The 20935-nt window shown below is 32.5% G+C and overlaps 1 protein-coding gene across 2 annotated transcripts; it reads left to right on the top strand.

The window, feature by feature from the left end:
- Positions 1 to 4426: 4426 nt before the first annotated feature.
- LOC100243361 (quinolinate synthase, chloroplastic) lies at positions 4427 to 10800 on the top strand. 2 transcript variants are annotated; one of them, XM_002276813.5, is made up of 7 exons: positions 4427 to 5546; positions 6332 to 6616; positions 7799 to 8017; positions 8179 to 8358; positions 9043 to 9555; positions 10193 to 10354; positions 10448 to 10800. In XM_002276813.5, the coding sequence occupies exons 1-7, from the start codon at positions 4758 to 4760 to the stop codon at positions 10526 to 10528; spliced, it is 2229 nt and encodes a 742-aa protein (XP_002276849.2). In that variant the 5' UTR covers positions 4427 to 4757; the 3' UTR covers positions 10529 to 10800. The 2 variants fall into 2 exon arrangements, with proteins under 2 accessions (XP_002276849.2, XP_059589991.1); XM_059734008.1 differs by having other exon boundaries at positions 4525 to 5546; positions 10193 to 10800.
- Positions 10801 to 20935: the final 10135 nt, after the last annotated feature.

Here is a 20935-nt window from a genome sequence, read left to right as displayed (position 1 = left end):
AGGGTTTATTTATGTTGAATGTTTTTTATATTATCAATAATAATGCATCTTTTTCTTCTGATTACATAGTTAATTCTTGTGTTATTTGGCATGGTAGACTATGACATGTGAACTTTTCATATATGAAAAAAATGGTTGAATTGAGTTTAATCCCTAAATTGTCCTTAGAAAACCATGGAAAATGTGAATCTTGTGTAGAATCTAAAACCACAAAGAAATCTTGCAAATCAGTTGAAAAAGAATCAGATATACTAAGTTTAATACACAATGACTTAAAAGACCTAAAAAATACAATGACTAGAGGTGGTAAACGATTCTACATAACTTTCATAGATGACTACTCAAGGTATACAAGGGTATATCTTTTGAGAAACAAAGATGAAACAAAAGATGTTTTCATTAAGTACAAAAATGAAGTGAAAAATTAACTAAGTAAGAAAATTAAAATGCTTAGAACTGATAGGGGAGGAGAGTATGAGTCAAACCCCTTTAATTCTTTTTGTGAAGATCATGGGATCATTCAGGAAACTACTCCTACTTATTCCCCTGAGTCTAATGGAGTAGCATAAAGGAAAAATATGACCTTAAAAGAAATGATGAATGCAATGTTGGCAAGTTCAGGAGCACCCTTGAACTTGTGGGGGAAAGCTATCCTATCCGCATGTCATATTCAAAATAGAATACCTTATAAGAAAACTACTAAAACTCCTTATGAGTTGCGGAAGGGTTATGCACCTAATATAGCATACCTGAAAGTGTGGAGGTGTTTAGCCAAAGTTCTTCTCCCTGAACCTAAAAAATGAAAACTAGGTTCTAAAACCTTTGATGTAATGTTCATTGGCTATGCTGAGAATAATGGGACATATAGGTTTCTTGTTACTAAGTCAAAAAACAATCTTGTAGATGTCAATACTATAATAAAAACAAAGAATGCAAGTTTCTTTGAAAACATATTTCCTATGAAACTAAATGGTAAATAACAAGTTCAGAAAACAAGTAGACACAAGTCTATTGAACCTTCTGAATTTGAACCTAGAAGGAGTAAAAGAGATAGGAAACAAACAAACCTTGGAGATGGTTTCTACACCTTCCTAATAGATGAGGACCCTAGATCCTACAAAAAAAAGCTATAACTTCTCTTGATACACCATTCTGGAAAGAGGCCATTAATAGTGAAATTGAATCAATCATGTATAACCATACATGGGAGTTAGTGGATTTACCTCCTAGTGCAAAGACTATTGGTTATAAGTGGATCTTTAAAATAAAGTTAAAACAAGATGGGTCCATAGAGAAGTATAAAGCTCGTTTAGTTGCCAAAGGCTTTAAACAAAATAAGGATGTAGATTACTTTGACACCTTTGCCCTTGTGACTAGAATAACATCAATTAGAGTATTGATCACTCTAGCTTCCATTCATAATTTAGTGATACACCAAATTGATGTTAAGACTGCATTCTTAAATGGGGATTTAGAAAAGGAAATTTATATGGAGCAACTTGAGGGTTGTGTAGTTCCAAAGAAGGAGAAAAATGTGTGTAAGTTGGTTAAATCACTATATGGGTTAAAACAAGCTCCTAAACAATGGCACAACAAGTTTAATCATGTGTTAATAACTAATGGATATTCCATTAATGATGTTGATAAGTGTATCTACTGCAAGTATGAGAATAACACATGTGTAGTCATCTGTCTTTATATTGATGACATGTTGATCTTTGGAACTAGCCTAGAGGTTGTGTGTGAGACCAAGAAATTCCTAGGTTCTAAGTTTGACATGAAAGACCTAGGAGAGGCAAAGGTGATTCTAGGAATTAAAATAACTCGAACACCTAATGAGCTTAAATTTTCTCAAGAGCACTATGTTGAAAAAGATCCTAAGAAAGTTTGAACACTTTGATTGTAAATCAGTGTCAACTCCTTATGATCCCAACTCACAGCTGAAAAAAAAAATAGAGAACATAGTGTTGCCCAAATAGAGTATGTTCAAATCATAGGGAGCCTAATGTACTTGATGAACTGTATTAGACCTGACATTGCTTATGCAGTAGGTAGATTGAGTCGGTACACCCAAAGTCCTAATTAGGACCATTGGATTGCTATTCATAGAGTCCTTAAGTATTTGAGAGGCACCATTAACTATGGTTTGTGTTTTAGTGGATTTCCAGGTATCCTTGAAGGATTTAGTGATGAAAATTGGATCTCGGATTCAGATGAGATGAAATCCACTAGTGGATATGTTTTCATCCTTGGTGGAAGTGCAGTTTCTTATAAGTCTAGCAAGCAAACTTGCATTACTCAGTCTATTATGGAGGCTAAGTTTATTACCTTAGAAAATGCAAGTTTTGAGGCTAAGTGGCTTAGAAACCTCTTAGCAGATATCCCTTATGGATGAGACCAACCCCGTTTGTGTCTATGCGTTGTGATAGCCAAGTTGCATTTCCGAAGGCTCAGAGTAAAATATTTAATGGGAAGAACATGCATATACGCCTAAGACACAATATTGTGCGGCAGTTGCTTGAAACAAGGGTTATATCCCTAGAATTTGTGATGTCAAAGTTGAATTTGACCGATCTTTTGACTAAACCACTAAATAAGAAACTAGTAGAAGAAACATCGAGGGGGATGAGGCTTATGCCTATTATAGAAGTCAAGAGTGGTGGTAACCCAACCTATTAGAATGGAAATTCCATAAAGTAGGTTCATATGGGTAATAACAAGTCACTTGTTGACTTGAGGTGCTCTATCAACTCTAATTATATGAGAGTTTATCCCTATGGTGTAGATAGAGCGTATTCTGCATTGACTAAGGTTGAGTGTTTACTCTTAATGAATACCATATTCCTTATGGATGGTATGTTTAAATGTAGAACATACTTGATGGATTCACCTATATGAGAGTGGAGGTGGGACTGCTTCCTATGAGAACAAAGGCAGATTCTCTGGAGTTCTCATGAATATCCAAGCAGGGCATATGACCTATTTGTGCCAACTCATTTTGTACAACTCGTAATGTATTTGCATCGTGTTTTGTGATTCAATGCATTGGATTCTTTTTTCCAAAAAAAAAAAATCATGTTTACACTCTATGGGGGATTGTAGGAAGAGTGTAAATAATTTTTATTTTTATTTTTATTTTATTTTATTAGTCTTATATTTTTGGAAAGAATCCTATTGGAATTGTGCTAGTGGAGTCCCATTCCATTTATAAGTAGAATCCCCTTCCACTTTGAGTCATATTCTAATTACAAGTAGAGTCCCATTAGGATTGTGTTAGTGACTTATAAAAACAGGTCACCTCTCACTCTCTAAATATGAATATCAAATTTTCAGAGAATTTTTCAGAGAGTCTTTTCATACATCTATTTTGATGAATTTTTTCAAAACTCGAGTTGTACACATCTCACTTACAAAGTGCACCCACGATGAAATCTAGCTTTTGAATCTTGGAGGTAAACCACTGGTACCCTAATGCACGGAGTTCGTCTTCGAGGAGGGTGGATTTATTTCAAGGATAGTGTTTGTTACACCTCAGCCGATAAGTTTTTTTTTTCCTTATTAATTATGTTCTTTGTTTGTGTCTTTGGGCTAGTAATTTGTTTCCATACCCTTAAATCCAACAATTATAAATTAAATTTATGGTTAAAAAGGAAAAACTAAAAAAATTATAAACTAATATTAATATATAATATATGAATTATTTTCATATATTGAATAACATAATATAAAAAAAATATTATTTATAAAATTTTAATATTTTAATCATGAATATTATTAAATATAAAAGAATTTTCAATTTTTTAAATCTCTAAAAAAATTTAGTATAAGGGCTTATTTGGTCGTGTGATTTAAATTTTTTTTTTTTAAATAAAAAATTGTTTTAAATTTTTTTTAACATTGTTTTGTTGTTATTCTCTTGAAAATAATTAAAAAAAAAAACGAAAGAACAATTTTTAGAAAGCAAGTATAAGTTATTTTTACCAACTTTTAAAAACAAAAGGAAAATATAAACTTATTTCATCATATATTTTAAAATTTGTTTTTAAAAACGGTTTGGTGATTTTTAATTTAAAAATAGTTTTTAAAAACAAATTTAAGAAAACATGAGGAAATGAACTTTAAATCTCTAAAAAAACAATTTATCTTTTTGTAAAATTTATTATTAATTTTTATTTTAAAAAGAGAAAACAAGAAGAGTAAACTAGGAATCACATTTATTTATTTATTTTTTCCAAATATTTGATGGTTATATTTGTTATGGTTCACCCTAAATTACATTAACAAATATGTTTGAATTAACTTTTAATTTTTTATATTTATAAATTATATTTTGAAAGTATAATTCTTAAAAATTGATTTAATATTTTTATAATTTTAATTAAATAAAATATGTTTTATTATGACCAAATGTTTTGATTTCTGTGCTAAGCATCATAGAAGGTGACTGGGTACTTCCAAACAGGGAAAAATAACATAAATGATTTTCATAACTTCCTTTACAAAAACTTAATATGCTGACGTGGAAGAAATTATTTTCTCGCGAAACAAACATAGAGGAGAGAAATTGGTAGGGTGGAAGAACGTTATAGGCCTAGCATTTAATTAAAGGCTCTGTTGCCTCTGCTCTCCATGGCCATACATCCATTAACTCTCTTTCTCTCTCTCTCTATTTTGTCAAGGTCCGCACTTTAAGGCCGCCTTCTCTCTTTTCTCTCTCTGCACTCTGTTCTTCTTCTTCTTCTTCGTTCCCTTTAGCAATGGACTCTGCAACTATCAGAGCTTCTTCGTCTTCTCTCTCTTCTTCTTCTTCCTCCTTTTTTTCTCTTTTGCCTAACCCTAACCCTAGCCCTAACCCGGGCTTGTTTTCGTTGAGGTTTCCGGGTGGTGATTTGCCCGTGTTTAAGTCTATCAGGTGCATTCAGTCGCCGCCTCCTGATTCAGCTCCCTCCTCCCAGTCTCCGCTCAAGCCCAATTCTCGGAGTCCTGGGTTTTCCTTCTCTTGTTCGGCGGTGTCGTTTTCTCCGTCGCGAACGTCGGAGCTCGCGTCGTGCAAGCTGGGCCGTTTGATCTCTGAGTTTCGGACTCTGGAGGAGCCGGTTGATCGCGTGAAGCGACTGCTGCACTACGCGAGTGTGCTTCCGCCGTTGGAGGAGTCCGCGCGGGTGGCGGGAAATCGAGTCATGGGGTGTACGGCGCAGGTGTGGTTGGAGGTAAAGATGGATGGAGAGGGGAGGATGAGATTCGCGGCGGACTCGGACTCGGAGATCACGAAGGGGTTTTGTTCGTGTTTAATTTGGGTGCTGGACGGGGCGGCGCCGGAGGAGGTATTGGCGTTGAAAACGGATGATTTGGCTGCCTTGAATGTTGGGTTGCCCGGTGCTGGTCATTCCAGAGTGAATACTTGGCACAATGTTTTGATTGTTATGCATAAAAGGACTAAGGCTTTGGTCGCCGAGAGAGCGGGAAAGCCTCGTGCCGATCCTTTTCCGTCGCTAGTAATCAACGCTGATGGTATCCATGCAAAGGGAAGCTATGCTGAAGCCCAGGTTTGCAGTACATGTCTCTGTTTCTTTTTATTTATTTCTTTTTGATCTTTCTTTGCCTTTCATGGAGATGGTGGTTATAGTTACAATTGGTTGAATGTTAATAGCGTCATGAAAAGCTATTATATTTGATGGGTATCATGTGGAACGAGTTTCAGATGGGTGGAAGGTGAACATAAGACCAAATTTAATACCCAAGACTACCAAAATCTTCGAACTTGTTGGAATTATAAAAGATATGAAGTGAGTGATCTCAAAATTGAGGGAGGTCCACGTGGAGAACTGCATCAATCACTCAATTAGTTATCTTTGGAATTTTTGCCCTGTAATTTTCCAAGTGTTTAGGTTTGAATTCATTGAAAAGAAAACCTCAAATGAATGTAAAGTTATCCGGGTAAAGGTTTCTTTAGTATATTCCCTATACACAATAGTTTGCATTCAATTGAATAATTTGTGGTCAACTTGGAAGTTATACAGTGTCGTGTACTGTGTAATATGTTATATGTCAATGGGCTGCCACCTAGATGCACCAGCAACCAGCGGCTGTGTCTTCCTAGATGTTGTTTGACAACTACATATGTGCTCTCATTGAAATTTGCTACTATCATATTTGTTATGATAGAAGACCTTTACTTATGTTTGGCAATGCTTTTCACCCTTACTGATCCATCGGTTAATAATTCGCCATCGGTTAATAATTCGCATACCTAATTTTCATTATTTATCATGATTAATAATTCCTAGTTGTATTAAAATCCTAAGTTCCTTTCTAGTGTAATTAATTGCAGGCAAGATTTCTGTTTCCAGAGGAATTAAAGGTTAAAGAACTAGTCAATGTGCTAAAGGAGAAGAAAATTGGTGTTGTGGCACACTTTTACATGGATCCTGAGGTCCAAGGTGTCTTGACTGCTGCACAGAAGGAGTGGCCTCACATTTACATCTCTGACTCATTAATTATGGCAGATATGGCTGTCAAGATGGCAAAAGCTGGATGTCAATTCATTGCAGTTTTGGGCGTAGATTTTATGGCAGAAAATGTGCGTGCCATCCTTGATCAAGCTGGCTTTGGAGAGGTACCCTTTTATTACTCATGCCTTTTCTGTAATCATTTGGCAATTTGTATATGGAATTCTGAGCTGCTCTCATTCATTCTAGATAACAGAGTAGATGAAGTGAACTTTTAAACTTGCCCTTGAGGCTTGGCACAAGTGGTAAAAGGTTGGGGTGGGCTTATGAGAGGTTTCAAATTCAAGTCCCAATGGGGGCAAAAATAAAGCATAAAAAATTTTAAAAATAAATAAATAAAATTTCCTATAAAAAAATGAACTATTAAACTCATTTAGGAATCAACGCTGGACTGCTGGTTAAATTTTATGGTGTGTATATGCACATGCATAATCGGTAATTTTTAACGAGCTTGCAAATTGTGTGCCGCTTAGTCTGCACATTATTACTATCTGAAACCCGTGATTTTCAGATATTTAACTTGAAATGTTAGAGACCAAAATCCTTTTTGCTTTTTCCCTTCACAAAGTGGTAATTCTAACTGGTGGACGGATCTAGGTGCCCTTTCATTTCATTTTTTTTTTGATAGGTAAATAAGAGATTGTATTAGAAGCATTTCATTTCATTTCATTTCATTGCAGTCAATGTAAGAAGCATTGCAAATATTCAGAAGCTCGTTGCTGCTTGTTTATTTTTACATATCATTAACCTCAGATGCCATGCTCTTCGATTACGTTCTTAACATTGATGAAATTGGTAAATGCAAACACAGTCTAAAACTAAATGAGATCTACCTGGATACTTGGTGGTTTGGTCCACTCACAGTCAATTATGACTAACATGAATCCTTTGTTTTGAGTTACTAGCTATGCATTCAATTTACTTTTCTTATTACTTATATGCCTACTTTCATCTGATTTAGATCCTTCACTTAAGAAGATTGTTGATTCATGAAAACCTGATACATGAGCTATTTGGATGATATGTCGATTAACTTGTTTTGGACCCGATCCTTTACAAAGCAAGGCTCTAATATATGAAGATCTGATGGGTAGACAGATTAGCCATTAGGAATGAGGGTGGTGGGGGGCTTCCCTAGAAGGTTCTGCTTTCTTAACTTTCTTGCTTGGATTAGATGAAGCGTGTTACATAAATGATAGACTTGAATTTATTTTTGGTGTTATTTACTACTATGGCAATTCATTGTTTGGTTCTTTTGCTGTATCTTGATGATGTGATGTCATATGCAGGTTGGTGTTTACAGGATGTCAAATGAACGCATTGGTTGCTCTTTGGCAGATGCTGCTGCTACACCTGCATATATGAATTATCTTGAAGCTGCTTCTGCCTCACCTCCTGCTTTGCATGTTGTTTATATAAACACTTCGTTAGAGACAAAAGCATATGCTCATGAACTTGTGCCAACAATTACCTGTACTTCTTCTAATGTTGTGCAAACCATTCTGCAGGTTGGTATTATCACCAGTTTCTTTAATTATAATCTTCTGCATCATTTAGGGCTTGTCTATGAGTTTTGTATTATGTGGTTTCTTGAGCCACCTCTCAAGGGAGTGGTTTTTCTTCCCCCATCTTAAATGCAAGCCCCATGCTTTCTTTTTCCTTCTTGCAGGCATTTGCTCAAGTTCCAAATTTAAACATATGGTATGGACCTGATACCTACATGGGTGCAAACATTAGGGAGTTGCTTCAGCAAATGACTACAATGACTGATGAAGAAATTGCTGTGATACATCCACAACACAATAGAGATTCAATAAAATCATTGCTATCTCACCTGCATTATTATCAGGTGATTTCTCATTTAATATTAATTTGGTGATCCTTAAGCTCCATAGTTAATTCCCATTAGGTTATTGAGTGCTCTAGTCACTACTGCTAGTATTCCAGTGGTGTTTATAACTATTTTTTCTGGGAATCAGGAACTACTTTTCACTGCTTAGCTGTCTAAATATTTAGAAGTTCTGCAAGCTTGTAGAGCTTCAAGTTATACTTACAAGCTTGCTTGTCCATCAACTAAACACTGAACAGATTGAAGTGATTCAAATGGAATTGTTTTATGACAAATAATACAAGTGGATTATTTAGAACTGATGTGCTTTGCCTTTTTTATTTTCTTTTCATTTTTTTTCCTCTTAAATGATCAATGGGACTAATATACCTTCCCTGGGCTGTTTGTATATGGCTATTTGGAACATTTCCTTTTCATTATGGTCTGATCCTCAACTTCTGCCTCTGGGGGCCTGCCTCCTTTATTTTGCCTCAATTAAATGCAAATATCTAGTGCGACATCTGTGATCTGATTTATCTGACATGTTATTCAGTATAGCTTTAGTACATGGTTACCTTTTATGATATTTTCATTAAGTAATATCTTTCTTCATGTACAATCAATGCATATTCTTGCATTTCAAGACTATGGTTCAGTTACTACTAGAACTTCCTTTTTGCTGACCTTATGACTTTCATGTACCAGGATGGAACATGCATTGTCCATCATCTTTTTGGACATGAAGTTGTGGAGAAGATAAATGAAATGTACTGCGATGCATTCCTAACTGCTCATTTGGAGGTCCCTGGAGAAATGTTCTCTCTGGCTATGGAAGCAAAGAGAAGAGGAACGGGGGTGGTGGGTTCCACCCAAAATATATTAGATTTCATAAAACAGAGAGTTCAAGAATCTTTGGATAAGAATCGGAATGACCACCTCCAATTTGTATTAGGAACAGAATCAGGAATGGTGACTTCAATTGTTGCAGCAGTTCGGACTTTGTTAGGTTCTGCTAAATCCTCTTCTGGGAGTGCAGATGTCACTGTTGAGATTGTCTTTCCTGTTTCATCAGAATCATTGACCAAAACATCATCAAATTCATACCTGGGGCGAAATTCTGCTGAAATGGGCGGTTTCATACTCCCCGTGATACCTGGAGTTGCTAGTGGGGAGGGATGCTCTATTCATGGTGGCTGTGCATCCTGTCCTTACATGAAGGTATGTGCTTAATTATATTAGCATACTTACCTGCACAGTGAAACAAATCTAGAGAATTTTTCACAGCCCTTAGGCTCATGTATGGATGCATAAAGCTGCAATTGCATCTGCAGAATCCATTATATCTTAAGTGACATGCCTGCTTGAGCATGAACACGCCATAGTTACCAAATACCATTGTGTTTATTGAGAACCACATTAGAATATGGACTACCTTTTTTTCTCCTGAAATACAGGAATTTATGGGGAGTGGCTTGGGAAATGTGCTGAAACTTTTTGAAAATGAATATACAAATGGTAGTGGAAGAATATGTTGAAACACCTAAGAAAGGTGTGAGATACGAGGGTAAACATCTTTCCCCCAGGCCTTGTGACCCAGGTGGTAAAGGGTTTGATTCCTGGGTTCTTCTTCTGTATGCATCAAAGTTATATTCTTTCTTGAAGCTAATAAGAGTATTTGGCTTAACATCCTCTTCTGATTAGGCCTATTTAGCACTATAATAAATTCACCTTCTAGGAGATCTTTTGAGTTGCCTTTCAGAGATGATGGTTCCTCTTATTCTGACCTTCCATATACCACTAACGGTATCATGCTTGAAGCTGGACTAATGGTGTTGTACTCTGTGTGATGTACCAGATGAATTCTCTTAGCTCACTGCTTAAAGTTTGCCACCATCTGCCTCATGAGAAAGAAGTACTCTCAGACTATGAAGCTGGGCGATTCCATTTGCAAACTCCTAATGGGAATTCTATCGCAGATGTTGGATGTGAGCCCATTTTGAACATGAGACACTTCCAGGTTGGTTCCATTTGGAATCTTCAATCTCCCTCGATCATCAAAACGGAAACATTTCAGTTGTTAATCTTCACTTCTTCTGAATTGGTTTTGCAGGCTACAAAAGAATTGCCAGAGAAGCTCGTCTCCCAGATCCTCCATTCGCACAGCAATGGAAGATCAACTTCAATAAGTTGAACAGGGTAGGACGAGAAACATCAAATTCAATTAGTCAAGCACTATAGGCCATGAAACGGCTGCTGCTATTTGAGTCGGGTTGCAATGTGGTGGAAGGCTTCCCTTGAAGCAAAAGTTGTCCTGTTTCTGGTGCCAGTACTTTCCTTTCACCACAATTTTTGTGATACAAGTCTTTTCTTTCTCACATTTGTTTCCCTTTTTTGTTCAACAGATAGTTCAGTCTTAAATTTATATATAAATAAAATGAAAGAAATTGCAATTTTCATGTTAAATATGCTTGATCCCTTTGCCTCTCCACCAGCTCTGCGGTTGAAAAGTAAAAGCTCATGTCTCTAAAACTTCTTGCTGTAAGACTCATCTCGGCTCCTCTTCATATTTGATTTTAATTTGAACTTAGTCCATTACAAAAATTGGATTACTTTTTCCATTTTCTGAAACCATTCTTAAAGTTACCCAATCAGATAAGTTTTCGAAAATTAAAATTAAAATTAATTTTTCTTCTTATGAGGACTGTACTTAGCATATAACTAAGTAATTATCATATCTACCTGTGTAAAGATAAAAAAAATTTTGATGTAAAGGTTTTATAAATTCTAATAGATGGTATTATTGGATAAAAATTGTCATAAACAAATCATGTTATTTTTGTTTTTCTCTTAGTGTGATTGGTAGATCAACTTAAAGTAACTTGATAACTTAATTTACATTATTAAGTAAATTATATATGTTTGACAAAATAACTTAATGATATAACTTAAAAGTTAAATAATTTTAAGTAACAAATAAAAACAATTAATTTATTATTAAGTTTACATCTTTATTTTATCTTTTTACCTTCATTTGGTCTAATTACTTTTATGATCTCTTTTGTTACTCTATCTCTAATGTTATTCAATTTCCTTTATTTTAATTATAATTTATAAGGATAAATATGTTAATTTAATGATTTAAAATATGTTTTAAGTGAATTTTATAAAACAATCTTAATATTTAAAATAAAAATTAAGTCATAAGTTTTAAGTTAACAACTTAAGTATAATTTAACTTAAGTTATTAAGTAATAAATAGGTTTTACCAAACACCGCCTTCAACATGAAAGAAGGCGGGAAAAGAAATGAGAATAAAGTGAGGGATTAATACATGTAAATGGCTAAGGCTGGATGCTTTGGTTTGTGTTTAGATGAGACTAGTAACTTAACTCTTAGACTAAGCCCAACCCTAATTCTGAATAAATATAATTAGGTTTATTAGTTAAAAATGATACAAAGCTTAACTAAATAGTAATGTAAGTCATATCTCCTTTATTTCTTTCTTTTGTAGGGTTAATTTCAGTCCAAGCACAAGATTTGTTGTAAATATACTTGGTCACAATTGGTTTCAATTGTGCGTTGAATAGTTTTCTAAAAAATGAATTTTACATATGAAATACATATATAAGAATGCTAATCGACAAAATGTGAAATTAATGATGACTTAATGTATTCATACTAAAATTAATCCACTTTTTTCGTAAATGTTCCCATTCCTTGGTCAACCTATGCATATTATTTTTACATCTTTTGATCTCATCTCATGTATGGTATTTTTGGAGTTTTCATGCTTTAATTGTTAAAGGTAGGTTTGAGTTTAAACGATCAACCTATGCCCCAATATCATAAGATTGGATTGGACTCGAGTTGAGGTTTGGGTTAATGGTTCAAATTTGTCTCCATGAGAAGGTTAAGTTCCCTTGCATGCACTTCATTTTTGGGTTTCTTTCTTCTTCTTCTTCTTTTTTTTCTTTTTTTTTTTTACACCACATGATAATACAATTAAAAAATGATACAAAATTTATTGGGTTGGGATTAGGTTTCACTGTTGTGTCATAATTGGTCCAATATAACCCATCATGTTCAAGTTTAAATACTTAATTCCTTTAATCTGGTTACTTTTCTTGTATTAAAATGACATAATTTATAAATCAATCTATTTAAGATCCGTTGAACCCATATGAATCCATTAATTTTGTATATTTAAAAATTACAAAAATTAAGCGTATTTTTTTAATTATAAATATTATACAGTTAAAAAATTAAATGACTAACTAAAGTAATATTTAATTATATAGATTAAAAATTTTTATTATAAAAATATTAAATGAAATTAAAATTTTAATTTATTTTCCATATTACTAAATAGATCAGAATTGAAATTAAATAATTAAAATAATTAAGATTTAAAAAAAATTAAAACTTGAAATTTAAAGCATCTAAAAAAATAATTTTAAATTTTAAAATGTTAAATGGGTTGTAATGATATTAATAGGTTTAATGAGTTTAATTGGTTGAAATTATGCTAAAAGATTACCTGTAACAATTCATATATAATGTAACATAAGAAACAAGAAAAGGTTATGATGATGATCCTATATTCATTTTTGCCTTGTCGTGATGATGCGCTCTTAGCTCGTGGAGCTACATATTGGAAAAAGAAAAAGACTCTCTATTACTTTGAGAAGGGAATCGTTGGCTTGATCGACAGACCACGTGGGAAATATGAGATCTAGGCAAGCTGCTACATGTTCTCCCCTTGCCCTTGAACAATAGAAGAACTACTTATCTTCTCATAGATAGTGGTCGATCGGTTCGCATCTATGGTCAATCAATAGGCCCAAAGATCTATTCTTCTATACGATAAACCGCTATCTCATAGCACCACCACAACACCGATTCTCGTTCTTTTGACTTCGAGTATGATGAATGAGTGAAAAGATCCTTATAGAAGTCTCAACCCTATCTAACCAAAGAGTGAGTATCTAATATATATATATATATATATATATATATATATATTATACAAGGGTGATAACTAAGCGTGAGATGAGCCATAATATAAGATAAAGGGTGAATCTATAATAAATAGGTTGTGTTAATGTCAAATCATTCTAATTACTTGGATTGAGTAATGACTTGCCTATTGCCACCCTACTTGTTAATTGTTATTAGGTTATAAAATAAAACTTACAATAATAAAAAAATATTTTGAAATAATATTTTATAAATTTAAAATCTTTAAAAATTTAAACCAATTATTATTAATAATAGTGTAAAGTAGTGTTATCAGGTTATTTATGTCAATTCCATATCATCTAATCCAATTAATTTATTAAATGAGTCTAATAAATTTATTAAAGGAATTATAGAAGTCGGTATTGTGTTCTATCGGGCATAAGTTACTATCTCTAGGGTTGTTGTTTGGATAAAATATTTTTTTTAGTAAATTTAAACATTGTTGTCCAATGTATGACACAAAGCCAACTTGAGAACGCATTGACACCTATGTTTGTGTTCTTCCAATAAAGAAAAACAAAAATAAAATAAGTATTAATATAAATAAAACATGATCATAGAAATGTGAAATCAAATATTATTTTACAAGTAATATTGCATATAAGCGTTTTATTTATTTATAATTTTTAGTTTTTTGTTTTCATTATAAAAAAAAAAAAAAAACAAAATTGCATATGAAAATACGTTCGAACAATATATATATTTTTTCATTTTCAGAAAAATGAGTTTGGAAAATGGAAAATAATATACAATGTTTTCAATTTTATTTTTTTAAAAAATATGAAATTAAGGTTTGGTTGATATTGATTTTGATGATAACAAAATAAGGTTTGAAACTAATTATTTATCCTAAACGTGTTTTGATCAAAAGATTCCTAAAAGAGCCATGACATATATGTCAAACCAAAGAGAAATTAAGTAGGAAAACATTTCAAAGGGAAAATCAAACAAGACATATTCTCTAGGTCTCTTTGTAAGGTTGTTGATGCATTAGGATCATGCATTTTATTTTTACTTAAGCGCCTAAAATCATCTAAATGCCTAAATCAATTTCATTCTATTATAAATAAGATCATATATTTTATAAGTTGTTTTAAAGAGTTTGTATAGTTAAATACAAGTTATCAAACGTTCTAGATTTCAAACAAGGGTTTTTTTATGCACTTTACAAAGTAATCAATTGAGGCAAAAAGGAACATGAGCTCATTGGTCGAGGTGCACTTGTGACACTTTTTTCTTTCGTAACATGTATTCAACTAGTTAAGCTGGTAGGGCAACGGGTAACCTCAACAGCTAGTAGTTGGTTTGATCGGTTTGTGGACTAGTCAACCTCAAATTGTGTTTAATGGCTAGTTTGAGATTTCAAAAAAAGTTCTAAATTATTCTTGAATATTATTTAAGCCTTGGGGAGTGTTTTCAGAGTTCATTTGCTTTCAAACATTTCATCTTAAGTTACAAGTGGGATAAGATAGGATAGGATAATATGTATATCCTACGATATGAGTAAGAAATACTTATCCTAGGACATGATTTATATGATTTCCTTGGATATACTTATCATATGGATATAATATTTTAAGGTAGCATATCTTATGAGATATGTTATATTATGTTTATATTTAATTTATTAAATGAATAAAAAATAATATGAAATATATATTATTTTCAATGTTTAAAATAAAAATTATATTACATTCCAATATTTTCTATTTAGAAAAATAAAATTTCTCTTATATTTAACAATATTTACCTTGTTGTGGCCAATGTTTGAAATATCGGTAAATACAGATATATCGGATGTATCAGAAATATTGAAAAAATATCAGTGGATATTTTGACAAAAATGTCAATGGAAATAAAAATGGTTTAAAATTCATGAAAATGCTTAGAAAACTTTAAAAAAAATGTTAAAATAAGAAAAAAAAAATACACATATTAAATTTATTTTATAAACATAATTGACATAAATATGATTAAAGATAATATTTATCAATTTTTTTTTAGAAAAATAGTTTAAATTCCTTTAATATATTTATATCCATTTATTTTTAAAATTAAAAACAACTTTTATTAAAACATATTTTATTACATTTTAAATAAAAAATTAAATTGATTTACATAAAATAATTTATTTGAGATTTAGTTTCTAAAATTTTATTACAAATTTGTAGTTACAATTTTCTCTATTAACATTAATGTATTTAAATTATTTAAATTATTAAAAATTATATTAATAATTTATCTTATCAAATTAATTTTAATTTATAAAATATTAGAACTTCATTAATTGTTTTATATTTCAACAATTTTTGAATAAAATTATATTTTTAATATTTTAAAATAAAAATATTTAAAATTAAAAGGATAAATATAAAAAAAATATTTAAAATTGAAGTTATGGTGATTTTTTAAAATAGATTAATGAGATACATATGAAAATTAGTTAAAAATAAAATCATAATATAAAATAAAAGGATAATATAAATTTATAATAAAAGATAAATTAGAAATTAATAAATTTAAAACAAAAAAGAAGAAAAATATTTTTAAAAAAAACTGGTCGTTTTTTCCGAAAATGTCTAAAAATCAATGATTTTTTCAAACAAAATAAAAATAAATATTTTGTAAAAAATAGAAATCTTAGAAAAATCGACGATTTTTTTGGCGATTTTTTGCGCGCTATCCTTCCCACGCACGACTTCTGATTTTTTCGTTGAAATATCAACCCAAAACTAAAATATTGGCTATATTTCATCGATTTTTCCCAATTTTTTGCCCAACTGATAATTGGTGCCCAATTTCATTTCGGCCACCTTGGATATCCGTTATTTTGTCGATATTTCGGCGAAATATCCCGATTTTTCAAACCTTGGTTGTGGTACAAGGGTTTAGGACATATTTCTAAACAAATTATTCAAAGACTTATGTCAAAGGAATTCTTAATTCCCTTAACTTTTTAGATTTGAAAATATGCATTGAGTGCATTAAGGAAAAGTAAACAAACATTAGAAAAGTTTGTGCCAATAGGAGTTCAAGTGTCTTGGAATTAATTCATACTGATATTTGTGGTTCATTCTCTATGGCTTCTTGGAATGGTCAATAACATTTTATTACCCTTATAAATGATTATTCTCGTTATGGGTGCCTATACTTGATTCATGAGAAGTCTCAATCATTGGACGTTTTTAAATCCTATAAAGCTCAAGTTGAAAATGAACTTGGAAAGAAAATTAAAATTGTTAAATCTGATTGTGAAGGTGAGTACTATGGTAAATATGATGGATCAAGTGAACAACGTCTAAGACCTTTTGCAAGATACTTACATGAATGTGGCATTGTTCCTTAGTACGCCATGCTAGGGACTCTAGGTCAAAATGGTGTAGCTGAGAGACGAAACCGAACCTTGAAAGATATGGTAAGAAGTATAATAAGTCATTCTTCTTTACCAAAATCACTTTGGGGAGAAGCCTTAAAGATTGCAGTTTATATCCTTAATCGAGTTCCAAGCAAAGCGGTAGCTAAATCCCCATATAAGCTATGGACTGGAAAGAATCCTAATATTAGGCATCTTCATGTTTGGGATTGTCCAACTGAGGCTAGGCCATATAAGCTTAATGAAAGAAAACTAGACTCAAGAATAGTAAGCTGCTACCTTGTTGGGTATTCAAAAGGGTTAAGGGGATTTAAGTTTTATGATCCCTCAAGTAAGTCCTTTCTGAGACGAGCAAGGTTAAATTCATTGAGGATGTTGAATATGGTGGGAGTGCTGGACTCCAGAGCTTTGTCTTTGAAGATGAATATGTTATTATTCATATAGTTGCAACTAAAAATGATTAGGTAACTATGCCTGCCATTATTTAGGATGCAAATCTAAAAAATCTAGACACTCTTGAGTTACCTCCTACTCATAATGAAGAACCCATCCCTATTCATGAGGTGGAACAACAACAACCTCAATTGGAAGTGCCATTAAGGAGATCCATTAAAGAGAGGAGAACGACGATTCCAGATGATTATATCATGTATCTTCAAGAACATGAGTTTGATATGGGATTAGAAGATGATCCAATATCTTTCAGTCAAGTCAAACAAAGTGTAAAATCCCATAAATGGATAGAAGCCATGAAAGATGAGATGAAATCAATGAAAGATAATGATGTTTGGGATCTTGTTGAATTGTTTAAAGGAGCGAAACCGATTGGTTGTAAATGGATTTATAAAACCAAGTAGGATTTGAAAGGCAATGTCGAAAGATATAAGGCACGTCTAGTTGCCAAAGGTTCACTTAAAAGGAAGGCATTGATTATAAAGAGACTTTCTCTCTAGTTTCAATAATAATAAAAAAAAAAAACTCTTTTAGAATCAGTATGACACTTGTAGCTCATTATGATTTGGAGTTACATCATATGGATGTGAAGACTGTGTTTCTCAACGGTGACACTAAAGAAACCATATACATGGTGCAACTAGAGAATTTTGAATCCAAAGAGTCAAAACATCTAGTATGCAAATTAAATAAATCCATCTATGATTTAAAGTAAGCATCTCGTCAATGGTATCGAAAATTTGATCAAGTGCATACCTTTTTTGGTTTTGAGGAAAACACTGTTGATCAATGTATTTATAACAAGATCAGTGGGAGTAAATTTATTCTTTTAGTGTGAGAAAATAAAGGCTATGCTTAAATGAGAAAAACACCCAAGAGGGGGGTGAATTGAGTTTTTTAAAACTTTTTCAACACAACAAATTCAAGCACTATATAATCAAGAAATAAGGAGATAGAGTTAGAGAATTCAAACTCAGATTTTATAGTGGTTTAACACTTCCTTGCCTACGTCCACTCTCCTCAATCTCCTAACCGAGCGAGGGTTCCACTAGTTTGAAGCTTCAACCAAGCTTCCAATTCTTTACACTTGGATTCCGGCTCCAATGAGCTCTTACACAATCTCTTCAAGATTCAAACCTCTTGAAGGCTTTAATACTCAAGTTTTACAAGAAAGAATCCCTCAACCTAGCTCAAAGATAGCTCAAATACAAAACAAATCTAGGATGACTCACAAGGGTGTACTAAAAGATATGCAAGTGATAGTTTAATGCACTAAGAAAGAAATGAGAGCTTTTAATCCAAGAACAGGTAGGTAGACAATTGATTGCAAATATTCTCTCTCTCATAAATGAAGTGGAGTTCTCAATGTATAGGTTTCTAAGCTTGGGAGCCAAGAAAAGCAAAAGGCAACCTCGACCGGTCGAGCTGGGGGTTGACCGGTTCACTAGCTATTGGAGCATGAACCGTGAAGAGGAAGCTGCTGGATGAGAGAGAGTGTTTTTGACACTCCTCGACCGAACCTCGACCGGACAAGGGCAACCAGTCGACCAATTCTTCAACTGGTTGAGCCGGTTGGCCAGAGCCTCGACCGGTTCAGCCTTTTGGCCCCGAAGACCTATACTTTTCAATTCCTTTCTTTTCTAACACTTAGTCAAGGTCTTTAGGTAAATTAATATGCCAATTTTGAAACGTTTTGCCTAAGGTACATTTGATAAAACTCGGGTTTTAATGAAATCGAAATTTTAAAGAATAAACTGAGTTTTCAAAGATGCATGAAAAGGTATGAAAAACCTAAGTGCACTCAGACATTCATCTTACATTCGTTTCTTATGATCAAAAGTCTTCCAATAGTCTCAATCTTGTATCCCTTTGGTCCTTTGATGAATTTCCGAATTTATACCTGAGATTCTTTATCATTTAAACCAATTAGTCACTTAACCATGGTTTGTTATCATCAAAAACCGATTGGGAGAACCCTTGGGCTAACATGGTGTTATATGTCGACGATATTTTGCTAGCAAACAGTGATATAGGCTTGTTTCATGAAAGTAAGAGATTTCTTTCAAATAATTTTGAAATGAAAGATCTTGGTAATGCATCATTTGTGTTGGGCACACAGATTTATCGAGATCATTCTTATGGTATTCTTGGCTTATCACAAAAGGCATATATTGATAAAGTGCTTATTAGATTTGACATGAAGGGTTGTGAACCAGGAGATACTCCCATTGCTAAAGGTGATAAATTCAATTTGCTTTAATACTCAAAGAACAAAATTGAGAAAAGAAAGATGGAGAACATCCTTTATGCATCAGCAATAAGGAGTCTCATGTATGCTCAAGTTTATACACGTCTAGATATTGTGTACGTAGTTAGTATGATTGGCATATATTTAAGTAACCTAGGAATGATTCATTGGAAGGTAGCAAAACAGGTCATGTGGTATCTGTAGAGAATAAAAGATTTCATGCTCACATATCGGAGATCTGATCATTTAGAGATCATAGGGTATTCTAACTCCGACTTTATTGGTTGAATTGATAGCTGAAGATCTACTTCTAGCTATGTTTTTATGTTGACTAAAAGAGTTGTCTCATGGAAGAGTGTTAAACAATCACTCATAGCTATTTCCACCATGGAAGTAGAATTTATAGCTTCTTATGAGGCATCGAACTAAGCAATATGGTTGTGGAATTTTATCACTAGATTGCATATTGTTGATGGAATTGAGAGACCATTAGGGATAAGTTGTGATAACAAAGCTGCAGAATTATATTCTAAGAACAATAGAAGCTCGTCAAAATCGTAGTATATTAACTTGAAGTTTCTAGTTGTTAAGGAGAGAGTTCAAAATTTTCAAGTGTCTATTGAACATATTAGTACAAACTTCATGATTACGGATTCGCTTACCAAATGTGCACCACCTAAAGTGTTTCATGAGCATGTGGCTCGTATGGGTGTGGTTCATCTTGGTGATATGCTTGTGTAGTGGAAGTTTGTTAATTGATGTTCATTAGTTAATGACATGTTTTTCTGATCAAACTTAAGTATTATTCTTGTTTTGCTTATTGAAAACTCTAAAATAAGTATTAATTGATGTTCATTAGTTAATGACATGTTTTGTTGATGAGACTTATGTATTATTCTTGTTTTGCTTATTGAAAACTCTGAAATAAAGTTATATTATTTCAATTGCAATTTTGCATAAAGTTTGAAAGTGTAGTGAACTTTTTTGAGTTATAAAGTTGGACTAGTTGGAAATAGGCATGATATGGGATCACATTACATGAAATTTCAATGCTACACATCCTACTTGATCTATGTTGTTGGTTGTATTAATGTGGTGATCATTGATGGGTCTAGTTGCAAAAGATGTAATGAATACCGCTTTGATTCTATATTGATATAATTGATGGACCAAATTGTTTTGAGATGCTTACAGTTAAGATAACAAATATTGAACTCATATTTGTGATGTTCAATTGTTTAACGACATGCGTGACCTAAGTGGGAGATTGTTGGATATTTTGGTAATTATGGGCCTACATATTAACACATTGTACATTAAGTTATCTTATTTTTGGTCTAATTAAATGTGATTAATTAAGTTAATAATGAACCTTTAAAGTATCTCTCTCTATATAGAAGCTTTGCAATGTGTACAAACCAATTTTATTTTATTTATTAATGATGAGCTAATAAATAAAATAAAATAATAAGGGATATAAATAGGGTTATGGTCCTAATGTAAAC

This window comes from Vitis vinifera, chromosome 17 (genome assembly GCF_030704535.1).
Source record: "Vitis vinifera cultivar Pinot Noir 40024 chromosome 17, ASM3070453v1".
NCBI classification, from domain to species: Eukaryota; Viridiplantae; Streptophyta; class Magnoliopsida; order Vitales; family Vitaceae; genus Vitis; species Vitis vinifera.
Note: the sequence above shows the minus strand (reverse complement) of the source record. Positions and strands in the feature narration are given on the sequence as shown.

Excerpts from the sequence above, each read along its gene's own strand:
- LOC100243361 (XM_059734008.1), top strand. The coding sequence starts at position 4,758 with ATGGACTCTGCAACTATCAGAGCTTCTTCGTCTTCTCTCTCTTCTTCT. Across the intron at positions 8,018-8,178 it reads TTGTGCAAACCATTCTGCAG|GCATTTGCTCAAGTTCCAAA; the intron begins GTTGGTATTATC and ends TCCTTCTTGCAG. Across the intron at positions 8,359-9,042 it reads CTCACCTGCATTATTATCAG|GATGGAACATGCATTGTCCA; the intron begins GTGATTTCTCAT and ends TTCATGTACCAG.